At 54.7% G+C, this 10,793-nt stretch overlaps 3 protein-coding genes across 3 annotated transcripts in view; 1 reads left to right on the forward strand and 2 right to left on the reverse strand.

The window, feature by feature from the left end:
• The window catches only part of MONBRDRAFT_27374 (uncharacterized protein), a gene marked incomplete at both ends in the record, with an annotated part of 5,126 nt that extends 2,138 nt beyond the window's left edge, over positions 1-2,988 (reverse strand). Inside the window, 14 exons of the mRNA XM_001747873.1 lie at positions 232-348; positions 457-540; positions 654-766; positions 896-980; positions 1,123-1,206; positions 1,283-1,399; positions 1,492-1,630; positions 1,767-1,875; positions 2,001-2,099; positions 2,221-2,260; positions 2,424-2,483; positions 2,586-2,694; positions 2,803-2,875; positions 2,961-2,988. Coding sequence (XP_001747925.1) covers positions 232-348; positions 457-540; positions 654-766; positions 896-980; positions 1,123-1,206; positions 1,283-1,399; positions 1,492-1,630; positions 1,767-1,875; positions 2,001-2,099; positions 2,221-2,260; positions 2,424-2,483; positions 2,586-2,694; positions 2,803-2,875; positions 2,961-2,988 — 1,257 coding nt within the window. The remainder of the gene's footprint in view (positions 1-231; positions 349-456; positions 541-653; positions 767-895; positions 981-1,122; positions 1,207-1,282; positions 1,400-1,491; positions 1,631-1,766; positions 1,876-2,000; positions 2,100-2,220; positions 2,261-2,423; positions 2,484-2,585; positions 2,695-2,802; positions 2,876-2,960) is intronic.
• Positions 2,989-3,670: 682 nt separating this feature from the next.
• MONBRDRAFT_37998 (uncharacterized protein) lies at positions 3,671-7,122 on the forward strand. Its single transcript, XM_001747767.1, has 11 exons — positions 3,671-4,023; positions 4,162-4,224; positions 4,368-4,455; positions 4,581-4,724; positions 4,860-5,329; positions 5,441-5,870; positions 5,966-6,082; positions 6,182-6,254; positions 6,358-6,579; positions 6,663-6,718; positions 6,795-7,122. The coding sequence occupies exons 1-11, from the start codon at positions 3,893-3,895 to the stop codon at positions 6,972-6,974; spliced, it is 1,974 nt and encodes a 657-aa protein (XP_001747819.1). The 5' UTR covers positions 3,671-3,892; the 3' UTR covers positions 6,975-7,122.
• A 2,563-nt stretch (positions 7,123-9,685) lies between these two features.
• The window catches only part of MONBRDRAFT_37999 (uncharacterized protein), a 2,656-nt gene continuing 1,548 nt past the window's right edge, over positions 9,686-10,793 (reverse strand). The window contains exons 7-8 of the mRNA XM_001747874.1: positions 10,636-10,719; positions 9,686-10,519 (exon numbers count right to left, since the gene is read on the reverse strand). Coding sequence (XP_001747926.1) covers positions 10,232-10,519; positions 10,636-10,719 — 372 coding nt within the window. The 3' untranslated portion in view covers positions 9,686-10,231. The remainder of the gene's footprint in view (positions 10,520-10,635; positions 10,720-10,793) is intronic.

Here is a 10,793-nt window from a genome sequence, read left to right on the forward strand (position 1 = left end):
GGGGGGGGGGGGGGGTGGCACACCACAACAAGTGGTAGACGACGAACGCCACACCCACGCGACAACAGTCGCATCCCATGCCACTCGAAACAGACGAGCAAACTTTTTCGCCCACATGAACAACTGAGTCAACGATCCGATAAGAGCGTGTCCCACAACCCAGCCAGTGGCAACCCTGTGGCACGCGCGACGCACATGCGCCCACACCGCACAAACGCCAAAGAAGCCTACCTCGCGGTATTGATCGGCATTGTCGAGCCGCAAGGGATTGTAGTTGTCCTCAGCCAGGATGGCTTTGAAGGCCTCGGTCGAGATGGTGACCAACACAGCCTGATACCGAGACCGCACCTAGAAGGAAGTTGGCAGGCACACGACACTCGATGGGTTGACGTTGACAACAGCGCACAAAGCACCTGTCTGCCCGAATTCTCTTCAATCAATCATCGCGCCACCCACTTGAAGGAGCACATCGGTCAGCCGCGAGACGGAGTACTCATGCGCTAGCATTGTACGATTGAAGGTCACAATCATGTCCTTGACCTGGCAGGTTAAAGAGCAAACCGCGGGGTTTGAGGTGTACAGGAGAAAAAAAACAGTATGTCGCCACTTCAAAAGTCCGAGGTCCATGGCCGCTGATAGCCCTGCCGACCCACCTGGCGAATCATGGAAGCTGTCGTACACTGAGCCAGTTGGGCTTGTGTCACCTGGCTCAGCTGTGTGAGTGCCGTTTGCCACAGCGAGTCCAACCACTGCCGCGAGATCAGTCCTGTACGAGGCACCAGAAGCAAGTGGTCAGAGGCGCAGAGGGGCGGGCGAGCACGTTGTGCGGACCACATCAAAAAAAAATGGCTTGACATGAAGAGCCATTGCTTTGCGGTATACTGCGAGACCTCACCATCCGTTGTCGCCAAGACCGTGTGCTCCGCAATGAAGCAACCGGCCACTGCATGAAAGTACGCCCGAAACGTGGTTTCCGATGTCTGTACCAAAAGGACGGAAAGACAGGCAGGCAGGCAGGTCGATAGCCATTTGAGTTGAATGAGCCGGGCGCTTGTAGCTTGAAAGAGGGCATCCAAAGGCGCCTTGAATGGTCGCTTCAGAAGGCAGACTCTGACAACCGACCAGGGAAGTGGTAGGATTCAGCACCAAATCCAACTGCTTGCGCCGCTCTTCACGATAGTACTCGGCACATTCCTCCATGACGTCCTGTGCGCCAAGGCAGGTCGATACAGTTGTGGGCATGGCCGTGCTCTTGGTAATTGAGGCAATGGGATGAACATACCAGGACTTTGCAGATGTGGGCGCAACGATACAAGGGGCTAAAGTCGAGCTCGGTGCCCTCGATTGATTGCTGGGTCGCGCGGCGTGGCGTACCAGAGTTGGAGCCACTTTGCGAGGCCTGCCAAAAGCATGGCGATGCATGCAAGGGTCGAAACGTAACATTGAGCGAGCACAAGAAACCAGCATAGCTGAGGGGCTGCACCCACCCACCGTCATGGCCTGGGCTCCCAGAGGCTCGCACGATTGGCGCAGGGAGGCCAAAAAGTCGCGCAGACTGGTCATGGAATCTCGCTTGACTTGCAACCGGAGGGCCGGAATTTCTGTTCGAATCGTCTCAACAAACTTGTACCTGTACAGGACAAACAAGTCAATTATGCGTGTGAGGCCACCCGACTTGATGAGCGTCATTTTTTTTTTGTTTTTTTTTTTTTTTCTTGTTTTTTAAAAAAGGATGGACGAAGCCGAGGTTTGGGCGCCGGACTTACGATGTCAGACGCGGCAGTTGCTCGGCCTCCAGCTCTTGAAGGGTTTTGAGTGCAGCGTAGGCACGACCCTCGCGCAGCTGTTGCTGAGCTTGGTTGTATAGCACAATGGCTGTACAACACCCCGTCGTTGTCTGCCATGAGAACCCTTCGAACCATGCCTATACGCTCGGTATCACGCACACCGTGCTCACTGCCGAGAGGCTGCGCAGCATTTCCGGCGGGTAGACCACACACCTGGGCGACAGACATGCAGTGCTTCAAGGCCTGCCAAGACATTGCGGTGTTGTCGGCGCATGGCCAGCAACCGTTCGTTGTGTTGCCGCAGATGTTCACCTGTGGTATTTCGCACGTCAAGCACCGCACACCAAGGTCTTGAGCTTCAGAGCCTAGCCAGCCTCGCTGTATTGGTTGGGTGCAAGAGGTCAGCCAATTTACAAGGGATCGATCCACTGACCAGCGTCTTGCAAGCCCTCGGAGCATTCTCGTGCAGCCAGCTGCGAACAGAGAAAATGAATTCAATCGGAGTGCCGCATCCGATGAAAACAATTCAAGGGGCTGGGAGACCCCTACACGGGCCCTCAGCAGGAGCTGCGCGAGCACCATGGCCACGCCAAAGCCAAGGTCCACATGCGCTAGCCCATGTTCACGGGCACGAACCTTGAGGTCGTCGGCGTGTTCCCCAACACTGAGAAGCTCCTGGACCGACTCGACAAATCCCTAATAAATTTTGAAAGCCGGAGGGAATTGTGATGGCCCACTCGAGCATGAGTGCGGATAGAAACCTGAAGGTGGCACGGCAGAAAGGGGTTTGCCCCTCACCTGGTAGTTGCGGTTACAAATGCGTTTCAAGTCTTCATCGATGCGCGAGGCCCGGGCATTCAGTTGATCGAGAAGAGCCTTGGCATCAATGCCATTCTCGTAGGCCGCACTGTATCAGATGAGTCGGAGGAGTCAGCGGCGCATAAGGAACGTAAAGAATCAACAGGAAAAGACTGATAGCCGCTCAACCCTGACCGAGAGATCGGCTGAAACCTACCCAATGGCCGACCCCAAGTTGATGTCGCTGGACATGACCTGGTCAATGATCCGCGCATGATTGGATTGCGTCGCTGCATCGTGCCCCAAACAAGCATCAAATGTCGTGCATGAGGAGCTTTCACGCGGGACACAAGCCTCCAAAAGGCGGATACGTACACTTGCTGTCTACACGCTCCGCAGCCATGATGTCAGGGAAGGGGCCGTCTGGGGGGACGTGTCAGGTCGATGAAAAGACTACCAGGTCGTTGACGATCAACTTCCGATGTCTACGCAGCGTCAGGCGATGCTCATCAAATCCCCATGCGCCCTGATGACCACTTGCAGATTGAAGCATCGACTCACATTCTTCTTCGCTTGCCTGCACTCTGCCGAAGCTAGCCAGCCGCCATGGCCCACACAACTCGCTGAGCCCAGCTCAATCAACCAGTCGAGCTCAGCACAGCGCCCACTTTGACCAGCAACAGGCACATTCACAAGCAGCTGATACAGCCACTACCACCACCCGATTCACCCCTCAACAAGCTCTGTCTGCCACTAGCACACCGACGACGACGACGATGGCAACGGCAAAAGCAGCAAATGCAACTGACGCCTCAAGAAAAGTTACAATAAAAGTTAGGGGGTGTGTGTTAAAAATGGAAAAGCTCAACGACACACACACAAACAATAAAAGTTAGGGGGGGTGTTAAAAATGGAAAAGCTCAAAGACACACACACACACGAACACACACACAGTTGAGGGTGGGTGTGATGATTGAAATTAGAGGGTTTTTTATGTTCGTGTCAGCAAAAAACGCACGGGTGTTGCAACTGGTGTTGTTCACGGATATCTCAAAACTATATGTTGACAACAGTAGTTTTTGCCATTATCGCCCGGCCAAATCGTCGAACAGCGTTCGAATCGGCAGCCGGAGGGAACTGGTGGCCAAGGCAGCTTCACGGCAAGCAGCACCTGCCGCTCGGGGCTGGTCGTGAGGGACACGGCGCCAGCTTGGAATTGGCCCGGGTCAACTACGGTGTGAGGGCTCTTGCACAGAAGCTTATCGAGGGTGGTTCTTACGCGTTCATTGCCAGCAGCAACCAGCGCCATGTCGGACGAGAAGGACAAGGATGGCCTGATCAACCCGCGTGTCAACCGAGAAAACTACAAGCGTCGCCAGGAGCTCGAAGAGGCCCGTAAGCTCGGTGCCATTCCCGCCCTCGTTGACGAAGAAGGCCGGTAGGTTCCATGCTCGAGCGTGACGAGGGCGAGTCGTGTCCTTTCTCAAGTGGTCTGGACTTGAGTCTTGCTCGCCTCGCCAAGCCGATCAATCTTGCCTCACTTGGTCTCGCAATGGTCACCGCTTCCGTTCGACAGCGACATCAACCCCCATATTCCGCAGTACATCACCAATGTACCCTTTTTCTATGGCAACACTGGGTATGCCTCGTTGTAGCACGCACGCACGCACATGCACATCCCCCTTTTTGGATGCACTTGAACCGCAAGAGCAATGGGTCCACCTTGATGGCCCGTGCTGATAAGACCTCACACATCACTATGGCTTGCGTGTTCTGGCGCAGCCCCACGCTGAAGCACCAGCGTCAGCAAGATGATCGGGTGCCTCAACACGACGATATCCATCGTCAAGTCAAACGTGGTGTTAAAAAGGTGGGCGTGCACCAATGTCATCTGCTCGAAATGGCAGGAATGGCAAGGCAGAGGACAGGGGTCGACACAATGGCAATGTTGTCCGTCCTTGCTGCGGCTCACGGCTTCCATAAATTACAACGTAGGGCTCGGGCTCAACGCGTTACAAAAAGGGAGCCTGCGAGAACTGCGGGTCCACCACGCACAAGAAGCAAGACTGCGTTGAGCGTCCACGCCGCGTCGGCGCTCGGTTCAACAACAAGAACATTGCCGCAGACGAATACATTCCCGTACGTTCTGAGGCCTGCCACAACCATCGATGCTGTCCGTGCTGTTGTTGACGATCTTGGGGCACTCTCACTCTGAGCGTCGGCTTGTCCATCGCTTTTCTTCGACTCTTTGACCTTGGCAACTTGGTCTTTTAGACCGAACTGAACCACTCATTCGAGGGCAAGCGTGATCGCTGGCAAGACTATGACCCGGCTGAGCATCTGGAGGTAGTGCGGGAATTTGAAAAGATTGAGGCTGAGAAGCGCAAGCTCAAGCTGCAAGAACTTAAGCAGCGTGCAGCCGAGGCCCGCGAACGTGCTGCCGCCGGAGAGGAAGACGTGTCGGCCGAGAAGCGTGTAGACCCCAAGGCTGAAGAGGCCTCAGATGATAGTGACGATGATGACGATGACGACAAGGATAAGGCGGATGATCTTCGTTATGCCGAAAGCGCTAACATGGCCGGCGCCAAGATTGACACCAAGAACCGTATCTCCGTGCGCAACCTGCGTATCCGCGAAGATACAGCCAAATACCTGCTGAATCTCGACGTCAACTCGGCGCACTACGATCCCAAGACACGTGCCATGCGTGCTGACCCGCTGCGTGGAACCAACAAAAAGGCCACGTGAGTTTTTTTTTTTTTTTGTTCTGTTTGGTTCTTTTTGTTTTCTCAAGCTCGACCCGCTATTCCGATGTCCCGGTTTGGGTCTCATCTGTCCCGGTTTGCTATTTTTAGCAAAGCCTTTGCCGGCGAAAACTTTGTTCGGCATACGGGCGAGGTGCCTCACATTGCCGACCGCCAACTCTTTGCTTGGGATGCTGCTGATAAGGGTGTGTACCGCGCGCTTGTACTTATTCCTGCTGGCCCACGATGCTCGCACGGCAAGCATTGTGCCTTGATCCTGCTGTTGCTGGTTGTTGTCGTTTCTCCTCTCCGCCTTTCCTCTTGCCCCCTCCTGGTCTCTCGCTTTGAGAATGCGCACCGTTTGTCTATTGCCTATATCGATCAAGGCGCCTCTCACTCAAGACCGCCACTATTGGGCGTCATGGCAGGTGTGGACGTTCACTTGCAAGCTGATCCCACCAAGGCGGAAATGCTGCACAAGGCTTTTGAGCAGAAGAAACAGCAATTTGGGGAACAGCAGCGCCAATCCATTCTGGAAAAGGTTTGTACCAATGAGGGCTACGGTTTCAGGCCACTTATCCTTCAAACGCTGAGCCAGACTCACGCTGGTTGCGACTGATGCTGACTGCTTCGTAGTACGGCGGTGCCGAGCATTTGAAGGCACCCCCCAAGGAGCTGCTGATGGCGCAAACGGAGCACTACGTCGAGTACTCGCAGTCGGGCCGCGTCATCAAGGGCAACGAAAAAGCCAAGGTCTGATTTTAGCTTCGATCCTCGCCACCAACGCCTTTCCACCCGCGCGCCTTGTCCACACACCATCTATGCCTGATTTGCGTGCTTCGTGGACGCTAGGTGCAATCCAAATACGAGGAGGATGTTTACCCCGGCAACCATACTAGCGTGTGGGGTTCCTACTGGTCGCGCGGTACGGCTGGCCAACGTCCTTGGCATGGAGAGGACTTGGGAACGATGTTCCATGACCAAAAGCTCACACATGTTTTGCGTTGGTGTTGATGCTCTGATTTTAGGGCGTTGGGGCTATGCGTGCTGCCATGCAACGGAAAAGCAAAGCTATTGTACGGGTGCCGAGGGCCGTGCGGCGCGTGCTGCCGATCCTACCCAGTTGTTAAAATTGCGTGGCCAGGCCGCGGAGCAGGCGCAAGGCGAGGGTGAAGAGGCGGCAGATGGCAAGCCCGTCGAGACCCTTCTCGAACAGCATCGTAAATCCAACAAGGGCAAACGCAGCAAAGGTTTGTAACTCGCGTGTGCGGCTCGGCCACGTGTTTGACCGTGCGTTTGTAGCCGCATCTCTCATCCTGGCACGCTGGGTCAGACGAGGCGGCAGCAGAAGATGATGATGATGAGGCGCGCGAGAAGCGCATCAAGGAGGTGAGCCATGCCGACCTTAGCATGGCCCTGCTCCTGGTTCTTCATTCTCACATGCCGTGTTGCTATGCGCACACAGTACATGGAGAAGCATCGCAAGCAAGAGCGCGAGGCAGACCGACTCATGTCGATGGATGAGCGTTCGCGACCATTCAACTCGATGAAGGAGTCGGAGCACAAAATGTCTGAGGAGGAGATGGAAGCCTATCATCGCACCCGCGTGCACGCTGATGATCCCATGGCTGCCTTTATGAAGTGATTGCATTTGGGCAGACGAGAGAGCGAGAGCGAGAGAGAGAGAGAGAAACGTCTGAACGAGAGTTGGCTTTGTTTTCTTTTTTTCCAAGGTGCGGGAATACTGTGTGAAGTTCGAGTTTTGCTGCGTCTTCAATTGACTCTAGTCAGGGCTTGCTCAAGAATCTGAATGGCTGGGCCCTTGTATCGGTAATCAACTCCAAATCTGATCTCACTTTGATGAGGAGAAGGTGTTGATCCGAGCTTTGATCAGCTGTGTATGCCAGCCCAGAGCAGCGAGGATCTTCCCTGGACACGCGACGACGACGACGATTCGGGTGTTTGTTGTTTGGGGAAACCATGAAGTTTTGATCTCACCAACAACGCCCCATCAAACTTCATCTAACACCACGAATGGCGAGCCGATTTGGTAGTAGATCGAAGTATTGAATGAAGGAGTCCGAGTGAAGGGGCTGCTGGCATGAACAAATACGCCAAAAATCATAAAAAAAAACCTGGAAATCTCTCTCTCTCTCTCTCTCTCTCTCTCTCTCTCTCTCTCTCTTCCACACACACACCGTTGCGCAATTTTCAGTGTGCTTGAGCAAGAGAGACTCTCGCACACACACACTCGCACACACACTCTCTCTGTCTCTCTCTCTGTCTCTTCAATCTCTCTCTCACTCACGGGGCGGGATGGCGATGGCTCGGATCGTGGCTGCTGTCAGTGCTGCCGGGGTCGCTGCTTATACGATTCGTGTAAGTCTTGCCACGGGGCTTGCGGGTGGATGGTGGGAAGTCGGCTTGAGTGGGCGTTGAGCGGCGACATGCGAGCCTCAGCCCATCATTGTTCTTTCCCCCGCACATGATCCCCTTTGCCATGTCACACGCAGCGCTACACGGCGCACTGCAGTGGAGCAACCGGGGAGATGGCTTCGACTTTTGGTACGACTTGTGCCCACAGCTCTTGAAGGATCCTCCATCGCGGTGTCTTCATGTGACGCGCATGAGATGCTGTTTCAATGCTGGACAGTCTTCGAGTCTTGTTTCGAGCCTGCCCGCTCCTTCACTGAGCTGGCACGTGCGATTAGACATGGGTCGTTATCGGGAGGCGCTGCATACACGTCATCTTGGCTGGCCAGCCGAGCATCGGTTTGTTTCCGACCCTTTTCGCTGGGTAAAACCCGTTGCATGCACAGTCTTACCCCTGGGGCCACCATGTATGTATTCACTCATACAGGGTTCAAGTTGATACAACCATGACATGGGCTGGAGGCATTTTGCGCAGCAAGGGCCCTGATGCTCACGGCAGCGTGTTCATTGCTGATGAACAAACGGCTGGCATTGGGCGTCGAGGACGCGCCTGGAGCAGCGAGCGTCAGTGATCTGCACACCGCGTTCCCCGCGCCCCTTCGCGAGGGCGGCCAGCTTATATTTTCACAATTGCGAGCCTCCGTGCCCAAAAACTAAGCAGTCATTCTGGACTCCATGTTGCAGGGTCGGACAATCTCTACTTTTCCTTTGTATATGCGCCAACGGTGCCAGACAAGGCCACACTTTTTACAGGCATGCAGTCATGCGGCTCCTGCGCTTGTTTTGCCTTGCAAAATGAACTGAACTGACGCTGAACCTGCGTCCACAACAGAAATGCAAAAGCTGAACTTTGCCATTTCCATCGCCACGGCCAAGACTTGCCACGACTTTGGCGCCACCTCTGCTAAGTGAGTCAATGCTGCGGCCCTCGTCTTGAAGCTTGGATTAGCCTGCGCACGAGTCGCTTTTCCTTCCTCAGCTTCATCAAGCATGTACTCGGCGATTCGTCGCAACCTCTATGTGGTGGTGGTATAGAATCAAGTGGCCAAACGATGTGTGGATTGACGGACGCAAGGTAGGATGATGTACAGGCCCAGGCGTCGAGGTTGCCTTTTTTTTTTTTTTTTTTTTTGCCCATACACAGCGAAACCCCTAGCCTGGTTGTATCACTGAACGGGTAATGACGCAAATAGGTCTCTGGCATGCTTGTCAATTTCAATGGCATCAACGGTGGAGTAGCTGGCGTAGGAATCAATGTCAACCAAGTGTTTGACTTGAAGGGCTCCTTGCCTGCCATCAGCATTGCTCAGGTGCGTGAGGATGTGACTGTCGGATGCGGCAGCTTTGTGAAGAATAGAGCATCTGAAGTATGGGAATGCGGTTATTTGAACTATTACCTCTGCTGATTGCGCTAGGCAAGCGGGGCGCCAGTGTCTCGTGAGTGCGTGCTGGCCACCTTCTTCAACCACCTTGAGGACACCGTGGCGCTCGGCATGAGCGATGTGCTCAAAACTTATGCCGAGTACGATTTGTTAACGGGCCAGGTGGTGCGCGTGTTTCATCAAGCCCGCGATGTAAGTGTTCTACTAGGGCCAGCCGCGTGCCGTGTGCTGCTCAAGCATCGCCTTCTCAATAAGAGTGCATCTAGGTGGATGATCCCCGTGACTACGACGCCAAGGTGCTCGGGCTCGCCAAGGATGGAGGCCTGATGGTTCAGCGCTTGGATACCCACCAGCAGCTTTCGCTCTCCGGTGCGCCCCCTCGCCTTTCTGTCATCCGTTCACGACTGCCGAGGGTGCAGTATTTGACATTGCACAAGCTCATTTTTTTTCACTTCGCATAGGCGAGGAGATCAGCTTGCGACCCCGTGCATGATGACTGGCGTTGACGCACTCTTTGGTGTCATGTTAGCGCTAGGTAGATGACGTGTACCTAAAATCAATTCAAAGCTGGCCGTTGTCAGATCAACAAGACATCCCCTAAGTGGGCGCTGGAAAAGGAACAGTCAAAGCCTTGACACAAACAGGCACCCCAAACCGCTGATCTGCAGGAGTACTGCTGCCTCGTTTCACGTACGCAGTACAGCACTCGCGCGAGAACGGCCAAAACGGCCAAACTAGAAGGCGGGCAGGATTGCCACGGGGAGCAAAAGGCGTAAAAAAAAAACCAAGAACAAAAACCAATCAAACACAGAATAAACAAACCCGTGTGTATAAGTAGCAAACACACCAACCCGTACCCAGATGGCGAGAAAATCAAGAGCGCCATATTAAAAAGCGTCCCAGACATGCAGAGGAAAAACAAAAAAACAAAAGATGGACGACACTGAAGAGAGAACAACGAGGGAGAGACGGTGGAAATGCATGCGCAGGAGCAGGCAGTGTTGGGAAGAGAGCAGGGTAGAAGAGCAAGTCGGAAAAGAGAGCGGGGACCACCGCGCGGCGGTGGGTGGGAGCCGCGGAAGGGCGGCTATGCGCTTGTGGCCTGGGCGGTTGATGCTTGACGTGGCACGGGCGCCGCTGCTTCGTGGTGAGTCGGCGGTTCCTCGACGTCGTGTTGGATAAAATGCTTGAAGGCTTCGTACACAGACCAGGAGATGGCACCGGCCGGGGCGGTGAACATCATACGCGCGGCCCAGCCACGCGTAAAGCCGATCCAGCCGTCGCGGCGATACAGATTGCGGGCAGCAATGACGGCACCAGTCAGGAAATTACTAGAGACGGCATCACCGGCCACCTTGGCACCGCGGCATTGCTCCTAGAAATGGGGCGGCAAATGGCAAGGACATGGTCAGGAGCCCGCCAGAAAAAGATGGGATGCTGAGACGGATGTGGTTGTGGAGTAAGCGTGCGCGCGAGCAAGAACATGCGCACATTAGTGTTGAGGTACGTCTTGCACACATCAAGGGGTGTGGTGACGGCAGCCGCTAAACCACCGGCAAAGGCACCGGCCACAAACTGCGAGCACCGAGCAAGGAGGAGTTTTGTGGTTTGATGGTTAGGCAAGGGGGGGGGGGGGGGGGGGGGGGGAA

The sequence above is a fragment of the Monosiga brevicollis genome, genomic scaffold (assembly GCF_000002865.3).
Source record: "Monosiga brevicollis MX1 MONBRscaffold_19 genomic scaffold, whole genome shotgun sequence".
NCBI classification, from domain to species: Eukaryota; class Choanoflagellata; order Craspedida; family Salpingoecidae; genus Monosiga; species Monosiga brevicollis.